The following is a 16,166-nucleotide window of genomic DNA, read 5'->3' as shown; positions in this document are numbered from 1 at the left end:
ATCTGTGAACCAATCAGATTTCATCACCTGAATGTGTCACAGCGTCACTGATCTTGTCGTTGCTTTCCTACAGTGTCAATCGGGGGACACGGACTGGGTGAGTAAACTGTAGCCTGATGATATTAACTGGGTGTTTCACCGAGTTTTAGATGTCTAGTGAAGCGATGGAGAAGTTTTTGTAGAGTCGTTTTGTTTGTGTCATGACACACAGTCCCCCACTGGTGTCACACTGTTCCACTGATCCACAGGTGGCAGTAATACGCTGATACGCAGCAACAAAGGTAGAGAGTAAGAAGACTATTAGTGAACTTGGATGCAATCAATGCAGGATTTAAAATGTTCAAAAAAACGTCTTTGTAGATGTTTAGCGAGGAAGGAACCATGTTTGTTGGCGCTCAAACATTCACTGACGATGAGTGCAGCAGTGTATATATCAATATGATATCAAATGTGGGTTTTCTGGAAAGGACTATGTAATATTGTACGAATCATGTGGCAGATGGAGACAGTGTTCGTTTGATAGACTTCACTTCCAGTGAATTACTTGTTAAACTAGCAGAACCTGAAGTTGTTTCACATTTTTCCCATAATTGGTATGAAACTACACAGTTTATTGGGAAATTATGAACCTGTAGAAAATCTGTTTCTCTACCCACATCGAACAACATCTGGACCCAACAATCAGTCTATCAATCAATAACTTTATCAATCAACAACGATGTCAGCTTTACTTCTTCTACATTGTTGTCTGTCCCAGAACTGGTGACTTGACTCTCCTACATATGGTGACATATGTCTGAAACATACAGAAGGAGCACAAGAAGAACCTCATAACCTCACACAGTTCATAAAGTTCACGTCTCCAGGTTCATCAAACGGTGGAAACGTTACCGCAGAGGTTTCTAACTGTGATCAGATCAGTTTAGATCTGCAACAGTTTCCTTCTGTTTGTCAATTAATAAAGAGATACAGTTAAGATGATTCACCCCAACTGACTGCTGATTGGTCATCCAACTTGTCAGGATCAGGTATCGGCCCAACCATCCAGATCGGAGAGGAGACGGTCATCACGGTGGACGCAAAGGCTGCTGGGAAAGGTAAAGTCACTTGTAAGGTGTCGACTCCTGATGGAGCGGAGTTGGACGTGGACGTGGTGGAGAACGCCGACGGAACCTTTGATATTTACTACACGGCTCCGGAGCCCGGGAAGTACGTCATCACCATCCGGTTTGGAGGGGAGAACATTCCCAACAGCCCCTTCCACGTGGTGGTGAGTAACCCCACTGCAGACCTGAGAGCTTTGGGTCGACCTGTCAATGGTGACGATGGTTCACGAGAAAACGCTGTGTCATGTTCAAAGGTCACAGGTCTGCAAGGGAGGAACGAGCAGAACCACCACAAATATGCACCAACATCAGAGTTTTTACACAGATGCTGTGTTGCATGTTGTGTCTGTTGTTTAACAAAGTGTGTTCTCGTTTGCCAGTTGTGAGTCTCAACAAGCAGTCTGCAGTACAAAGTACAGACATGACACGATTCTCTGTTTGTGATGTGTTCACTGGCAGCTCAGTTTGTAGAAGAGTAAACAATGAATTACTGTTAAAAGAAGTGGTCATAATGGAGCTCACGTCGACTCGTACAGGAGAAGATTTGTCTCAGAATATGGACAGAAAAACACCAGGAACATTTCTCAGTATGAAAGAAACTCGTAGTAGTTGTGTTTCCATCGATGTGTTTTTCTGAAGTATCACATTAAAAAAGGTTGATGGAAAATTCCCAAAAACTTTTTCAACATTAAAACGGTTTCTGACTGAAGAATTGGCCCCATCTACTGCTCATCTGGATGAACTCCTAATAATCATATAACCGTACTGGATGGAAGTATTCACGGTTTCTTTTGACAGTTTTCCTGAAATCTGTGTAAAATTTGAGGTACATTTGGATGGAAAGCCAGGAACAGAGGCTGGCTTACAGAACAGGACGTTTGATTGTTTAATTAGGAGGTTGGGATGATGGTGGGTATATTTGAAGAGATTTGAAGAAACATACTTTTTACTACAATGCTAACATGCTAAATGTTAGCATGATGATACGACAAAAGTCCTGCAGTGTAAAAGTGTCCTGGAACACATCATGATGTTGTTCCTTCTGTTAGACCTGAAAAACTTTAATACAGCAATACTGAGACATTTCTGTCTGTGCATGGAGGTGTGTGTGTGTGTGTGTGTGTGTGTGTGTGTGTGTGTGTGTGTGTGTGTGTGTGTGTGTGTGTGTGTGTGTGTGCGTGTATGAGTGTGTGTGTGTGTGTTCTCTAAAGGTTCTACCTTGTTCCCTGTTAGGCGAGTGATTCCATCCCAATAATAGAGGAACCATGTGACAAGCTTCAGTTACAGCAGCCCTTCACTCCCTTTGTGGGCTTCTCCCCCCAATGGGTACTCAGTGTTCTTACCTACCTGCTGTTCACCTGCAGAAAACTGCTCTTCAGACCCCCTGTCATACAAACTGTCCTCTTTACAGTCTCTGTTGGATCCCTGCAGCTGTTCGAGACCCACAGAGTCAATAACAACCCAGATTCACTCATAGATTTTGTGTTGGCTCAGCATGGTGCCGCATGTTTCATCTGCATGATCATCTGTTGTCTGCTGGGGGGCTGGTTTCACACAGACTGACCTCCGTCAGCTATCAGGCAGATTCCAGATTGTGCTGAAGTTCATCGCAGCAGAGAAGCTGCAGTACGACTCGTGTGATGTCTTTAAAGTGAAGACATCGATCAGCTCATGTGTTTTATTTCATTAGGGACCTGGTACAGTATAAAACATCTGTTTGTGTCGCTCTTCACCTGAGACACATACTGTAGAAAAAAGGTTGTCTTGTCTAGCTGCTTTTGGATCAGTCTAAATCTTGGTGCACCCAGTCCCTGATGCTCTCTCAGCCTCTCTATCATCCTGCTGTGCTTCCTCCTCCTCCTCCTCCTCCTCCTCCTCCTCTTCCTCTCTCTGGATGACATCCCAGAGTTCCCAGTATGGTGACACTAACAGCCCTCCCCTCTGGCTCTGGTTTAGGCCACCGATGATCCCATCAGCCCTGTGGATGGGATGGAGCCCATGCTCCGCCCCTTCAGTCTGGTCATTCCCTTCACTGTGCAGAAAGGAGAGATCACAGGTGAGGCTGCTCTGTTTACTTGTTGCTCTTTGAGAGGCAAATTTCAGTTTTCTGAGAAAAGAGAGAAGGCATTTAAAATCTTATCATGTGTCAGTGGGAGCTGCTCAGCATTTACACCGATGCAGAATTTCTTGTTTGCTGAGAGGAGGTGAGCATGCGTGTTTATTCCTAATGATGAATGGCTTGTAGACAATAGTTCATGTGACTGTGCACACATGGTGGAATCAGCTGGACAAAGCAGAGCATGAAGCAAACTGAAAAATACTTTGTTGGTAATTTAAAGCTTTCTTTGTGTTTTAAAATAAAGTTTGTGGTTCATCAGCAATCAGACATATTTTGCATTTTGTGCAGCAAAAGTTCACCAGTTCATATCTGAGTTTTGAAGCTTTATTTGCCTTCATATTTATACTGACTGTAATGTCATGACAGCATTGAATTGTGAGGATTACAGTCAAGTCAGTTTAATTTATTTAGTATCACAATTATTTAGTATCAGTATCACTAATTTGCCCAAAGGGGCTTTAGAATCTGTTCAACATTCACCATCTTCTGTCCTAAAAGCCTCAGTGAGTATTTGAGGCAGCAGGATGGTGTTTGTGAGACTCAAATAAACTACAAAATCTCTTATTTATGAAGTGTCAGAATCGATCGAAACAGTGGGAGCCATATTGTTTTTGTATTTTTACTCCAGGTGAAGTACGGATGCCGTCTGGTCGAACCGCCTGTCCTCATATCACCGACAACAAGGACGGCACCGTCACCGTGAAATACTCCCCGACAGAACGAGGCCTGCACGAGATGGACATCAAGTATGATGGAAACCATATCCCAGGTAACACCCCAGCATGTGCTTTATTTACTTCATATACTTTTTGTTTTTCAGGCTGGAGCAGCAACGATTAATTCAATCAGAGGCCTCACTCTTTGGAAACAATTAGTAGAGTATCATCAACAAGCATCTTGACTTTAGGATGAATCAGACCATGTCCTAAACTCTGGCTGCACTTTTATGCGTTTTGTGTTACAGGAAGTCCGCTCCAGTTCTACGTTGATGCCATTAACAGTGGTCATGTGACAGCGTACGGTCCTGGTCTGAGTCACGGCACGGTGAACAGACCGGCCACCTTCACTATTGTTACTAAAGATGCTGGAGAAGGTATGAGTACCACAACATATCAAATGTTAAAGGTTTCTAAGTGATGGGAGTTTTGTTTCTCCTCAGCTCCGTTCAGTGAAGCTTTATTAGAATGATGTTTTTGATAAAAGCGTATTCAGGTTTATACACATTACATATTATTTAACTGCAGCGAGAACCAGGTCTTGATTTAAAACAGGACTCCATTCCTATTACTATTAATTTATATTTGCACATATCTGGCTCCCTGTTTTCAGTTGTAAGGAAAGACTTTGAACAGCTGACATTCATTTTCCAAAGAAAAACAAATCATGGCTGCAAACCACAAACTCCACATGTTCACAAACAAAATGAAAGTAAGATGTGTTTTTCATTATTTTGAGTCTTCCAACTAAAGGTTTAGGCAAACCGAAAACTTGTGTTGGAAGACCGCATCATTTTTTTGGTCAGACCAAAGTACATTTTATTTTCTGTTTTGTTCTCTCAGAGTTGAACCTGTTTGTCAGCATCATATCATCCATTTTCTAGATTTAGAGGCAAAGTATCTCAGTGACGCCTTTTCCTGCCGGGCAGATTCATTTTGACATAATTAGCAGTTTATAATTAATAGTTGATTAAATGGTAAAAAAAAAAATGGCATGTTTCAAATTTCATGAAGTGATTACAGTGTTAAAAATGTGAAAAGTGATTGAAAGGTAATTGTGAATAAGTGTTAAAGTGTTTCAAGCAGACATGCACTGATTGAATTAGTGCTGTGACATTATACTGAATTTCCTGTGTGAGATATAGCACAGGTCATGTAGCCCCTGCCCATAGCTCCTCCTTATCAGAGACAGGCCTTTATTTGTTTGTCTCTGTCTACAGGTGGTCTCTCTCTGGCTGTTGAGGGTCCCTCTAAAGCAGAGATCAGCTGTAAAGACAACAAAGATGGGACTTGTACTGTGTCCTACCTGCCTACCGCACCTGGAGATTACAACATCATTGTGAAGTTTGATGACAAACACATCCCCGGCAGCCCCTTCACTGCCAAGATCACTGGTACTAAAACTCTGTGTGTGTATGGAAGGTCAGATAGGAATTTCAGTACCTCTACAAACTTGTAGAGGTCTTTGTTTCAGTGGTTAGCCAACCCCTATCCATAACCTTTTTGTCATTCAGCTTAATTACAAAAAATCCAGCTCTTCATTCCTTATTTTCTATAAGCTGACCTGCTAAAAACATTTTTTTTTCTCTTTTACAAACTTTCTAAAAACATAAAAATCAAACTTTATTTTATCCATGTAAAGTTTCAAAACAACCACGGGACAAAAAGTGCTCTGTACAGTTTAGGAAGACTACTGTACTTGGCGTAAACGTGAGCTAACCGCATATGTCATTGTTAGCACTTTACAGTAAAAGCCCCCACTGCCTTCACATTGAAACACATTGACTGTGAAAATGATGAAAGTCGGTTTTAGCTCAGCGCAATAAATAAATTTACTGCAGGAAATGAAAGGTACCACATACCAGAAAGCTGGTATGATGGGAATTGATCACGTTGGGCCAATACCTGATTGGTTCAGTTCGGTCACTACTGGATTACAGCATCCATACTTTAGTAGGAGGGGCCACTTTTGTTTTCTTAATAAGAGCATCTCCTCCGTCAGTTTGTACACGGTCACGACATTAAGTTTCACGTTATGTAGACGATACCCCACACCCCACATCTTCCTGTGATGCCTAAAAAGGAAGTGCACCATTTTCCTTCATTCATTGAGCCGACTGTGTTGCTGCTTAAATTAAACTGTGAAAGCATCATTTTAGATTTGAGAAAATTTAATCTTGACTTTCACTCTACTTATTTTCACTCATTTTTGCATGTTTTGGTTCTCTCTATTCCCAACGGTTTAATCGGTTTCCTGTTTTGTAATGTCATTATATTACTTTATAATTTTATAATGTAATCTGATCTTCAGGTGACGACTCCATGAGGACGTCTCAGCTTAATGTCGGCACAGCAACAGATGTTTCCTTAAAGATCACGGAGACGGACCTGAGCAGCCTGACTGCGAGCATCAGAGCGCCGTCTGGAAACGAGGAGCCGTGTCTGCTGAAGAGGCTGCCCAACAGACACATCGGTCGGTTTCTACGGCTCATAAATTCTTCTTTTAAAACATTTTATTTGTAGGAGTTTGTAGGAGGTAGATACTGTATGACATACTGACACCAGATAAAAAATATAGAAACGGGACATAGACTTGACTTGAGACTGACTTGTGACTTGTAAAACAATGACTTAATCCTACTACTGGCTGCTCTGCGTCATTAAAGGTAATCTTAAGTACATTTTGGAGTAAAGCCTTCAAGCATCAGTGTAACAGCAAAATAAGTTCCAGTTCATGTTTCTGAAATGGTTCCTCCTGCCTGCAGGGATCTCGTTCACACCAAAGGAAGTAGGCGAACACGTGGTGAGCGTGAAGAAGAATGGTAAACATGTGACCAACAGTCCATTTAAGATCATGGTGGGTCAGTCGGAGATTGGAGACGCCAGTAAGGTGAAGGTTTATGGCCAGGGGCTGGTGGAGGGGCAGACCTTCGAGGTGGCAGAGTTCATTGTTGACACGAGGAACGCAGGTAAGATTAACATCTTCATTTCAACAAGAAGTTCAGTACTTGTTCATATGTTGGAGATGTTCAAATTGCACTTTAAGGACATTTTGTCCATTTTGAGCTCGCCTCTTGAGTTTTTATTTTTAGAAACGGCAGCTGGCAAATCAATCACAAACTGACGAGAACGTTTGGCCTCAATTGAGACTGAAAAAACGTGATAGATGATCACCACACGCAGTGGATAATTTATTCAGATTCCTCCAGATGAAGTTAGTTCTTGGAGACTAGAATGAGACTCTTGACTTTTCCCAATGAGGAAAAATACTGGAACATTAGTTTGAGTATTTATGGCAATAAGTCAGAATAAAACACTCATTAGTGTCATTTAACAGTAAATAAAACACCTTTTTGATTGGATGGTTTTTTCCACTGAAACAGCAGCTGTTTGTGTTGCTGTTGATTTTTATGTGAACCGGCCACCTCCTCATCTTCCTCTCTGCTCTCAGGTTACGGAGGACTTGGTCTGTCCATCGAGGGTCCCAGTAAAGTGGACATTAACTGTGAGGACGTGGAGGACGGGACGTGTAAAGTCACCTACTGTCCAACTGAACCTGGAAACTACATAATCAACATCAAGTTCGCAGACCAACACGTCCCGGGTACGAACCATCGGCTCTGATTAGTGACGATTATGTTTGGTTTGATGGATGATTTCTGAAAAGCAACTAGACCTTTTGACTTCCTGCTTCTTCAGTTGATCAATTAATATCATAAAACAGTGAAAACTAACAGATGACAAACGGACTCGACTTTCTGCTGCATGTTCATCTCTGACCTTCGTGTCCTTAGACGTTAAAGAAAAACATTAGTGAAGCTACTGGAGAGCAACAATGGACCAAAGATTTAACACAAGAAATGCAGATCCAGGGAGGCCACATTGTGTTTTAAAGTGTTAGGGGTTTGCGCCCCCCCTCTTCGATAACAGCACTGCTCTCATACTGGTTCTGCATTCATGTTTCTTTAACATCATGATATTTCCGTCTGAACAGGAAGTCCGTTCACAGTGAAGGTGTTCGGAGAGGGCAGGATGAAGGAGAGCATCACCAGGAAGCGTCAGGCTCCCTCCATCGCCACTGTGGGCAGCACCTGTGACCTCAACCTCAAGATACCAGGTGAGCTGTGCCATCACTGTCTCCTCCGCCTTCCCTCTCTGCTTCTCTGCTTCCTCCTCTTCACCTCCTTGTCTTTGTGCCCCCTTTTCCTCCTTCCTCCCTGTTCCTCTGTGCTGCTTTCAGGGAACTGGTTTCACATGGTTTCGGCTCAGGAGCGTCTGACCCGGACCTTCACGCGCAGCAGTCACACCTACACCCGGACCGAGCGGACGGAGATCAGCAAGACTCGAGCAGGAGAGACGAAGAGGGAGGTCCGTGTGGAGGAGAGCACGCAGGTGGGAGGAGAGCCCTTCAGAGACGTCTTCGGAGACTTCCTGGGACGAGAGAGCCTGAGCGGATTCAACGGCATGCCGGCCGGTAGCCGGCCGCCGCTGCAGGACGGTGTGTGTGGACGAGCGTGTGTTCTAGTGTCTAACTTTATTGATACTGAGGCGCGTTTTCAGTGTGTGTGTGTGACTGCTAATAAACTGTGTGCTGTGACAGACTGCAGTGTCTGTTACTTCTAACCTGATTCTGCATGTTAGCACTGTGGTTATGATGCACTGAAGGTTCCTGCAGGCTCAAAACATGCTTGAATTTAAATCTCTACATTTCAGCAGTGGTGGAAGAAGTACTTAGATCTTTTACTTCAGTAAAACTACTATTACCACACTGTGAAAGTACTGCACAACAAGTCAAAGCTCTGCTTCAAAGTGTGCTGGACAGTAGCAGTAAATGTTGCTGTCAGTGTTTCTCATCATCTCTGATGTTTGTGGATTAATATTCCTGCTGCAGATGTTTCAGGTTGAGCTCATCTGAACTACTTTATATCCTGTCGGCTGGTTTAATCTGCAGCGATGCATCATATTCTATAAGATCATCATGTGTTTGTAGCCTGGCTGTCCTGTGAGAACCTCGTATCTCAGAAAAACAGCCTGTTTTCAGCTTTGTGACGAAGCATTTTCCATCTCAATAACAAGGATTTTCATTAATTAGTAATTGGTTTCAACTTCCTTTTTTTATTGTCAGTTGAGCTATCTTGGGTAATGGTGGGTTTAGCTTTCGGAGTTTAGGGCATGTTACACTGATGTTTATTTTAGCTTGTTTATGTTCACATTGTAAAAGTGGTCCAAATATGATTTATTTCCTGCTCATATGAATCAGATTTGTATATATTTATATAGATTATATTTTTACTATATTCTATTTTTGTATTTATACACTTTATTATTAGTTTTTAGTTTTATATTTTAGTTAAAGCCTAAACGTCTGGTAGGATCTTACAAAGACCTTTTTTATGGTTTGATACCGGCATACATCTTATCCACAGCAGATATTTTTTAATTTGAAAAGAGAATTTTAGCTCATGTCTTTGGGTTTCTGAAGCATCAGACACCTTAAAAACTGAGTCGAGAAGCATGTTGTACCAAACTCACTACAATCAGATAAAATCTTAACTGATCACAAACTACTCTGAAAACACTCACAGACTCTTGACTCTGTCAGTAGAACCAGCAGGAGAAATCATCTGATCATGTCCATCTTTCCCTCCATCCTCCTCCTCCCTCTCAGGTGAGGCAGGTAACCAGGAGATGACCGCTCAGGTGACGAGTCCTGGAGGAAAGACAGAGGACGCAGAGATCATTAAAGGAGAGGACAGCACCTACAGCGTCCGCTTCATCCCTCAGGAGATGGGAGCTCACACAGTTAACGTTAAATATCGGGGCCAACATGTCCCCGGGAGCCCCTTCCAGTTCACTGTGGGGCCCCTGGGAGAAGGAGGGGCCCACAAGGTCCGAGCGGGAGGAACCGGCCTGGACCGAGGGGTGGCAGGCATCCCAGGTGGGCTAGAAAATGATTTCTTTCTTTTCCTTCTTTCCTCCCTCTTCCTCTCTCCTTTTGTTCCTCTGTATTCCTTCCTCTTCTTTTTCTATGTCCTCGTTCCCTTCTCCCTTTTCTTCCTACTTCTTGCTGCTTCCTTCTCCTCTTCCTCATTTTCTTCTTTCCTTCCTTTCTTTCAATTTTATACTTATGTTTGTTAAAATCAAAAGCAGCATGTTATTTGTTGATGCTACTCATCCGCCACATGTTGGCAGAACTGATGGTGATAAACGTGACAAGTGTTTTTGGTTTTCAGCTGAGTTCAGTATCTGGACCCGAGAGGCCGGTGCTGGAGGTCTGTCCATTGCTGTGGAGGGACCGAGCAAGGCCGAGATCACTTTTGAAGACAGGAAGGATGGATCCTGTGGAGTCGCCTATGTGGTTCAGGAGCCTGGTGAGCCTCTAATACAGACTCTAGATCAGATTTGATCCCTAATAGACATAATGAGTGGCCAAAGTCCACAGTTTATGTAAAACTAGTCACAAGCTGGACCTCCACAAGACAAAAGTGTCCCACTGAACATTGCAAGCGGGGTACCACAAGGCTTAACTCTGGAACCCATGCTCATCATTATTATGTACTGTTACCACAAAACTACTGTTCGTCAATATGCCGATGACACTCAACTGTATGTAGCAGCTGAGCCTGATGATTTAATCCTGCTATAGCCCTGAAAACTGAAACTGATATCTAGCTAGATTTTTGCATTTTTCACAGCACTTAAAAATGAAATTAGTGAATAAAACATTATCATGTTATGGTAGAAGACATAGGGACGCATACAGAGGAACAGGAGACTACAAACACGGCAGAATAACGATATACAATCCATAATATTCTCATCATATTCCTTCTGTCTAGGTGACTATGAGGTTTCCATTAAGTTCAATGATGAGCACATCCCAGACTCTCCGTTCATCGTGCCCATCGCCACTCTGTCTGATGATGCTCGCCGCCTCACTATCACCAGCCTGCAGGTGAGAACACTGCATCAAAATATTCATAAAACAGTTCTATGGAGCCACCTGAGGTCACTGATATATAAAGTCTCATCTCACAGGTGACATTTTGATTCGCTATGAACACACTTATTATTAGTATCTGACTAAGTGCTCTATACTGATAGAGTTTATTTCTGGGTTCATATGAGTAGAAATGTATCTCTGCTATGTTCTTCTTTTAACTATAGCTCAATATATTTGGCCTCTGACCTTTGTGGATAAGAGTGAAGCTTAACTCTCATCACCTCATGTAACATTTCCATCTGAGCCTGTATTTTACACCTGTGAAAACAGATGGTCAGAAATGCTCTTATATTATTTATTTTCGTATTATTTATTTTATTTATTCATTGTATTTGCAATATTTATGTTCGTGCTTCCAGACAAAAACAAAAATAGCAATTTGATAAATAATGTACTGTTAGCTGTGGTTAACCATTGATCAAATGCCTATTTTACACTCACCCAGTCACAGTTTTTTGAGTTCACTGAACATGATCTAAACATTTCTTTATTAGTGACATTTACAGCAGACAGTAACACTAAAAGAGAAAACCCCTCTTTCTTCATCTGTTCTTTATCAGGAAATGGGTCTGAAAGTTGGGCAGGAGGCTTCCTTTGCTGTACAGCTGAATGGAGCCAGAGGGCTGATAGATGCTAAGATCCACACACCATCAGGAGCCATAGAGGAGTGTTACATCACTGAGCTGGACAGCGGTAAGACCCTTGTTTTATCAATGGGTGTTAAACCTGTCTAGTGGAAGGATTTATTGTAAAACACAGCAGTAATACCAACTGCAATAAAAAGATGGACTTAATAATAAATGAGTGTCAACATTTCACATGGAGTACCACAAGGTTTGAGTCCGGGTTCACTATGTTTCTATGTCATCATTAAGAATGTGCATCTTTAGGCAGATGGAACTCAACTTGTAGAGTTGATTGTAATGATCAAAGCATTATGTACTGGTGTGAAAATTAAAAACTCCATGTGACCCTTCAACTAAATCAAGACAAAACAAAGAGTAAGAGTAACTGTATCTACTTATACTGCGCCTGCACACTCAACACTACACATTACACTGCTTCAGAAAATCTGCCATCACAGATCAACAGTCATAGAAAGTCAGAACCCATGATGAGTCATATCATTTTTCATCCATGTGTTTCGACAGACCAACATGCTATCAGATTCATCCCGAGGGAAAATGGAGTTCATTCTATCGATGTTCGTTTCAATGGAAGTCACGTTCCTGGCAGTCCCTTCAAGATCCGAGTGGGGGAACCCGGACAGGTCGGAGATCCTGGCATGGTTTCTGCCTTTGGACCAGGACTGGAGGGCGGAACCACCGGTATACATAAAAAAGTCCTTAAAAACAGCTTGATTTCACAGCCCCTAATGAATGAATTAAGCTGATTTTAATGGCCATTTGTTGTGTCTGTGTCCTCCTTCAGGTGTGGCGTCAGAGTTTATTGTGAACACGTGTAATGCTGGCTCAGGAGCTTTGTCTGTGACCATTGATGGACCGTCGAAGGTGAAGATGGACTGTCAGGACTGTCCTGAGGGCTACAAGGTTTCTTACACACCCATGGCTCCTGGAAACTACCTGATCTCAATCAAGTATGGGGGACCCCAGCACATCGTAGGTAGCCCCTTCAAGGCCAAAGTCTCAGGTGGGTCAGTGGATCACAGAGCCTATTTTTGTGCTCAGTGTTTGAATTAGGCCAGTACTCACTGGCGTTCTCTGGAGTTTCCCTTCATTGGCCCTAAAGGGGATAACCCAGACTGGGAAAAAAAGACCCAGACCATTATTCCTTCTCACTTTGCCTCAGGCAGAAAGTCTTCTCCTGGCACCCACCTAATCCAGATAATGAAGCATGGTTTACCAGTCCAGACAGCCTGTTTCCTCTGCTCCCTTCAGAGTCCAAAGGCAAATGCCAAAGTTGCCCCACGAGGCAGTTTGGATCTGGATAGCGACTTCAGTGTTTGGCTGTAGTGTGGCTGACCATTTTATGTTGTTTCTCCTCGACACCTCAACTTTACATTAACCCCTTAACGCCTATTGTCGCGAATTCGCATCATACGGCTTTAATCCACATTGCAGCCGAATCGCACTGCATTCCTCTAATGCCAGTCTGTGCATATTCAACACACACCTAAGAACCTTTCGGTTTCTCGTCGGACAGAACAGAAAAGTGACGACGAGCTGACAAATGGAAATGCTGATGGTACCGCATTGAAAGTTCTTTAGCATCCATTCTGTTGCATATGTTTGTCAATAGAGACGGCTCATGGATTTTATACTCCGGCGTCATGACAACCGGATGCCCTGAGCAATAGAAGATGTGACAGTTCATTCAGGCTAATGGAGCTCCAGATCTGAACCCAGTCATTTGAAGGGATGTCCATGCCCCTTCAGAGATACAGTGTACGTGAATTAGCTTAGCTAATGTGTCTTTGGATCTCTGTACAGGACCTCGTCTTTCTGGTGGCCACAGTCTGCATGAGACATCGTCTGTTCTCGTGGAAACTGTCAGCAAGTCATCAGCGATGGGAGGGGCTTTTGCCTCCTTACCCAAATTCTCCTCAGATGCTAGTAAAGTCATCTCCAGAGGCGCCGGCCTGTCGAAGGCCTTCGTAGGTCAGAAGAACACGTTCACAGTCGACTGCAGCAAAGCAGGTGAGGAAGAACACTTCAGATCACAGACAGGAATGATTTGTTCTCTATCTGCAACATAAAAATGGATCATTGTTCACCGTGGACTGATGTCTTTGTTCATGACTCTGCAGGCACCAACATGTTGATGGTGGGTGTTCACGGGCCGAAGACGCCCTGCGAGGAGGTGTACGTCAAACACATGGGCAACAGGATGTACAACGTCACATACACTGTCAAAGAACAAGGCAGCTACATCCTTATTGTCAAATGGGGGGACGAGAACGTCCCCGGGAGTCCCTTCCACGTCACCGTCCCTTAAAACTGAACACTTCATCTCTATGTCTGTTTCTCCGCTGAAGCTCCTCGTCCTCCCCATCCTCATGCACTGAAGGCACAGAGACTCTTCACTTCCTGTTCAAGTGTTTCACCGTCTGCACCAAATTTTTCTTTCATTTCATTCTCTTCTTTGTGTGTCTTGGAGACACTCGCCGCCCGCATCACCAGCAGTATATTTGTTGCCATTTCTGAAAATTACAGCATAGCTTCAGTCGTAGACGGGACACCGAGTTTCTCTGGTGTTCGTCAGAATAATGGTGCAGACGACGCTTTGAGAAGAAGCAGTTTGAAATATAAAGTGCTAACATGTTGAACATGAACACAATCTACGTAGCCTGTTTCTAAACTAGTTAGCATGATGTAAGAGTCACATCACACCGGCTTTTATAACAGGTCAACTTTGAACTGTGCAAATTTGTGCTGTTGATCAATTGCCAACAGCCTTGACAGTGCTAGCCAAACATGTGTCAATACCAGAAGATATTAGCATGATATTGTCCTGTTAGCACATTAGCTGCTGAATGCAAACCAGATATTAACTCCTGCACAAAATATAAAATCTAAGTTGGATCTTGTTTGAACAATATCTAACTGAAGTCAGAATCTCGTCCAACCAAAGTTAAACTACTTTGCAGACATCAGAGCCGAGGATAAAAATAAATCACCTGGAGGACTTCAGGGACTAGCTGAAATGAACTCAACACATGAAATCCAAACCTTGGACTAGTTTCACTGATTCAGATTCAGATTAAGTGAAAGACAATCTTCCCTTCACAATGATGATGATCGTGATGAATTCAATCATTTGGACAAAACCACTCAGCAGCTTTTCACTCTTGAGATTCTTCAGGGTGTTTCAGGGTTTTGGAAAAACAGGTTTAGGATTGTTCAACCTGGAACAGAAGCAACTTGTTTTATATGACATCTAGAACTGGTCAAACGTGTGTTGTGATGGTGTTTTCTCACAGAGCTGAGGCTATAATGGAGGTTCAGGACAAGCTGTGCTCTGACTTTATTAGTTTTATTTATTCTCTTTTTTCCCTCGTTTTGATTTTCTTTGACAGAAAATGGTCTTATTGTTGAGAGAGCAGGTGATGAGGTTGACGTTCTGGCCTGAATGATTAGTTCAGATGTGATGATTTTTTTTTTACCACAGGAAAAAGCGCAGTTAAACAATCCTTTTATTTTGTGAATGGTGGAAACACACAGTGATGTTGCAATGACACAATACTACAGAGTGATATTTTATAGTGATTTTGTATGTATCAAAAATGAATGAATGACACAAATTTAACTGTCTGATATGTTAACCTTCATTCTGGCAAGATTGTGCAGGCATAATAAAAGTTTATTCGCTAACTTGCCACAAAGAACGGCTGCTGATTGTCTGATGTTTGTTTCACTGATTTTAATGAAACAGTTATCGTTCTCCAGAGCAGGGATTCTCAATGACCGGCCCGTGACCTGCTGCCGGTCCACACAGTGTCGGTTCCTGGGTCACAAAGATGTGATCTGAGAGGAACCGACCAACCATCCACACCTCAAATGCCTCCACCGTCCGCCTGCAGAGAGCAGTGAAGGCCAGACGATTGGTATATAAGAATATGTACAATTTGTCCTCACGGTGGCGCTGCAGGAAAGGTCATGGAGTCGTCTTCTGGTGAGCAGAAATGAGATCAGGACGTTTAATGATTACGTGACTGTTGGTTTGCAGATCAGTGATGAATGATGTAGATTTGTGAAGTTTGTTCTATATGCTGTCCTTTAGTGTCAGCTACGTGTTTAAATTTACAGTATTCATTCTTGATGGACTCCAGTTTGAGCTGCAGGCTTTGAGTTGTGGTTACGTATGAATAGAAATTTACAGCATCTAAAATGGTGATTTATGCTTTCTTTTAGCTGCAGCTACGTACGCATGTAAAATTATATACACAAAGTTAAAAACATTTTTTACATGTTATTTACACTCTTCATGCGTTGCGTTTCTGTTTTTACGTAACGTTGCGAAAATCTTATATATGTCCATCTTATATATGTGTGGACATTTGGGATATATTCACTCTTTTTGTTACATTTACATCTGTACATAGATATCTGCAATAATCACATGTGCATGTGGTTCCTAACAGTAAACTTCATGATCAGGGTCAAACTCTTCATCCCTGTCTTGAGTCTTTAACACATTACAATTATTTCAGCAGTTGTTTCAGCTTGCTGGTAGACGTAGCTGTCAACACATCTGTTGATTGT

General features: G+C 42.5%; 1 protein-coding gene across 8 annotated transcripts in view; it reads left to right on the top strand.

The window, feature by feature from the left end:
- Window positions 1-15,248, top strand: part of flncb (filamin C, gamma b (actin binding protein 280)) — a 51,566-nt gene extending 36,318 nt beyond the window's left edge. For 2 of the 8 annotated variants that reach the window (XM_041963499.1, XM_041963497.1), the window contains 20 exons: window positions 74-97; window positions 1,023-1,270; window positions 2,340-2,432; window positions 3,063-3,162; window positions 3,854-3,994; window positions 4,190-4,318; window positions 5,162-5,335; window positions 6,253-6,414; window positions 6,707-6,910; window positions 7,393-7,545; window positions 7,936-8,058; window positions 8,182-8,439; window positions 9,610-9,879; window positions 10,175-10,312; window positions 10,781-10,896; window positions 11,505-11,637; window positions 12,096-12,272; window positions 12,376-12,594; window positions 13,395-13,601; window positions 13,712-15,248. In XM_041963499.1, coding sequence (XP_041819433.1) covers window positions 74-97; window positions 1,023-1,270; window positions 2,340-2,432; window positions 3,063-3,162; window positions 3,854-3,994; window positions 4,190-4,318; window positions 5,162-5,335; window positions 6,253-6,414; window positions 6,707-6,910; window positions 7,393-7,545; window positions 7,936-8,058; window positions 8,182-8,439; window positions 9,610-9,879; window positions 10,175-10,312; window positions 10,781-10,896; window positions 11,505-11,637; window positions 12,096-12,272; window positions 12,376-12,594; window positions 13,395-13,601; window positions 13,712-13,899 — 3,257 coding nt within the window. In that variant the 3' untranslated portion in view covers window positions 13,900-15,248. The remainder of the gene's footprint in view (window positions 1-73; window positions 98-1,022; window positions 1,271-2,339; window positions 2,433-3,062; window positions 3,163-3,853; window positions 3,995-4,189; window positions 4,319-5,161; window positions 5,336-6,252; window positions 6,415-6,706; window positions 6,911-7,392; window positions 7,546-7,935; window positions 8,059-8,181; window positions 8,440-9,609; window positions 9,880-10,174; window positions 10,313-10,780; window positions 10,897-11,504; window positions 11,638-12,095; window positions 12,273-12,375; window positions 12,595-13,394; window positions 13,602-13,711) is intronic. The other 6 variants (XM_041963500.1, XM_041963498.1, XM_041963503.1 and 3 more) reach the window with 3 other exon arrangements.
- Window positions 15,249-16,166: the final 918 nt, after the last annotated feature.

This window comes from Chelmon rostratus, chromosome 22 (genome assembly GCF_017976325.1).
Source record: "Chelmon rostratus isolate fCheRos1 chromosome 22, fCheRos1.pri, whole genome shotgun sequence".
Taxonomy (NCBI): domain Eukaryota; kingdom Metazoa; phylum Chordata; class Actinopteri; order Chaetodontiformes; family Chaetodontidae; genus Chelmon; species Chelmon rostratus.
Note: the sequence above shows the minus strand (reverse complement) of the source record. Positions and strands in the feature narration are given on the sequence as shown.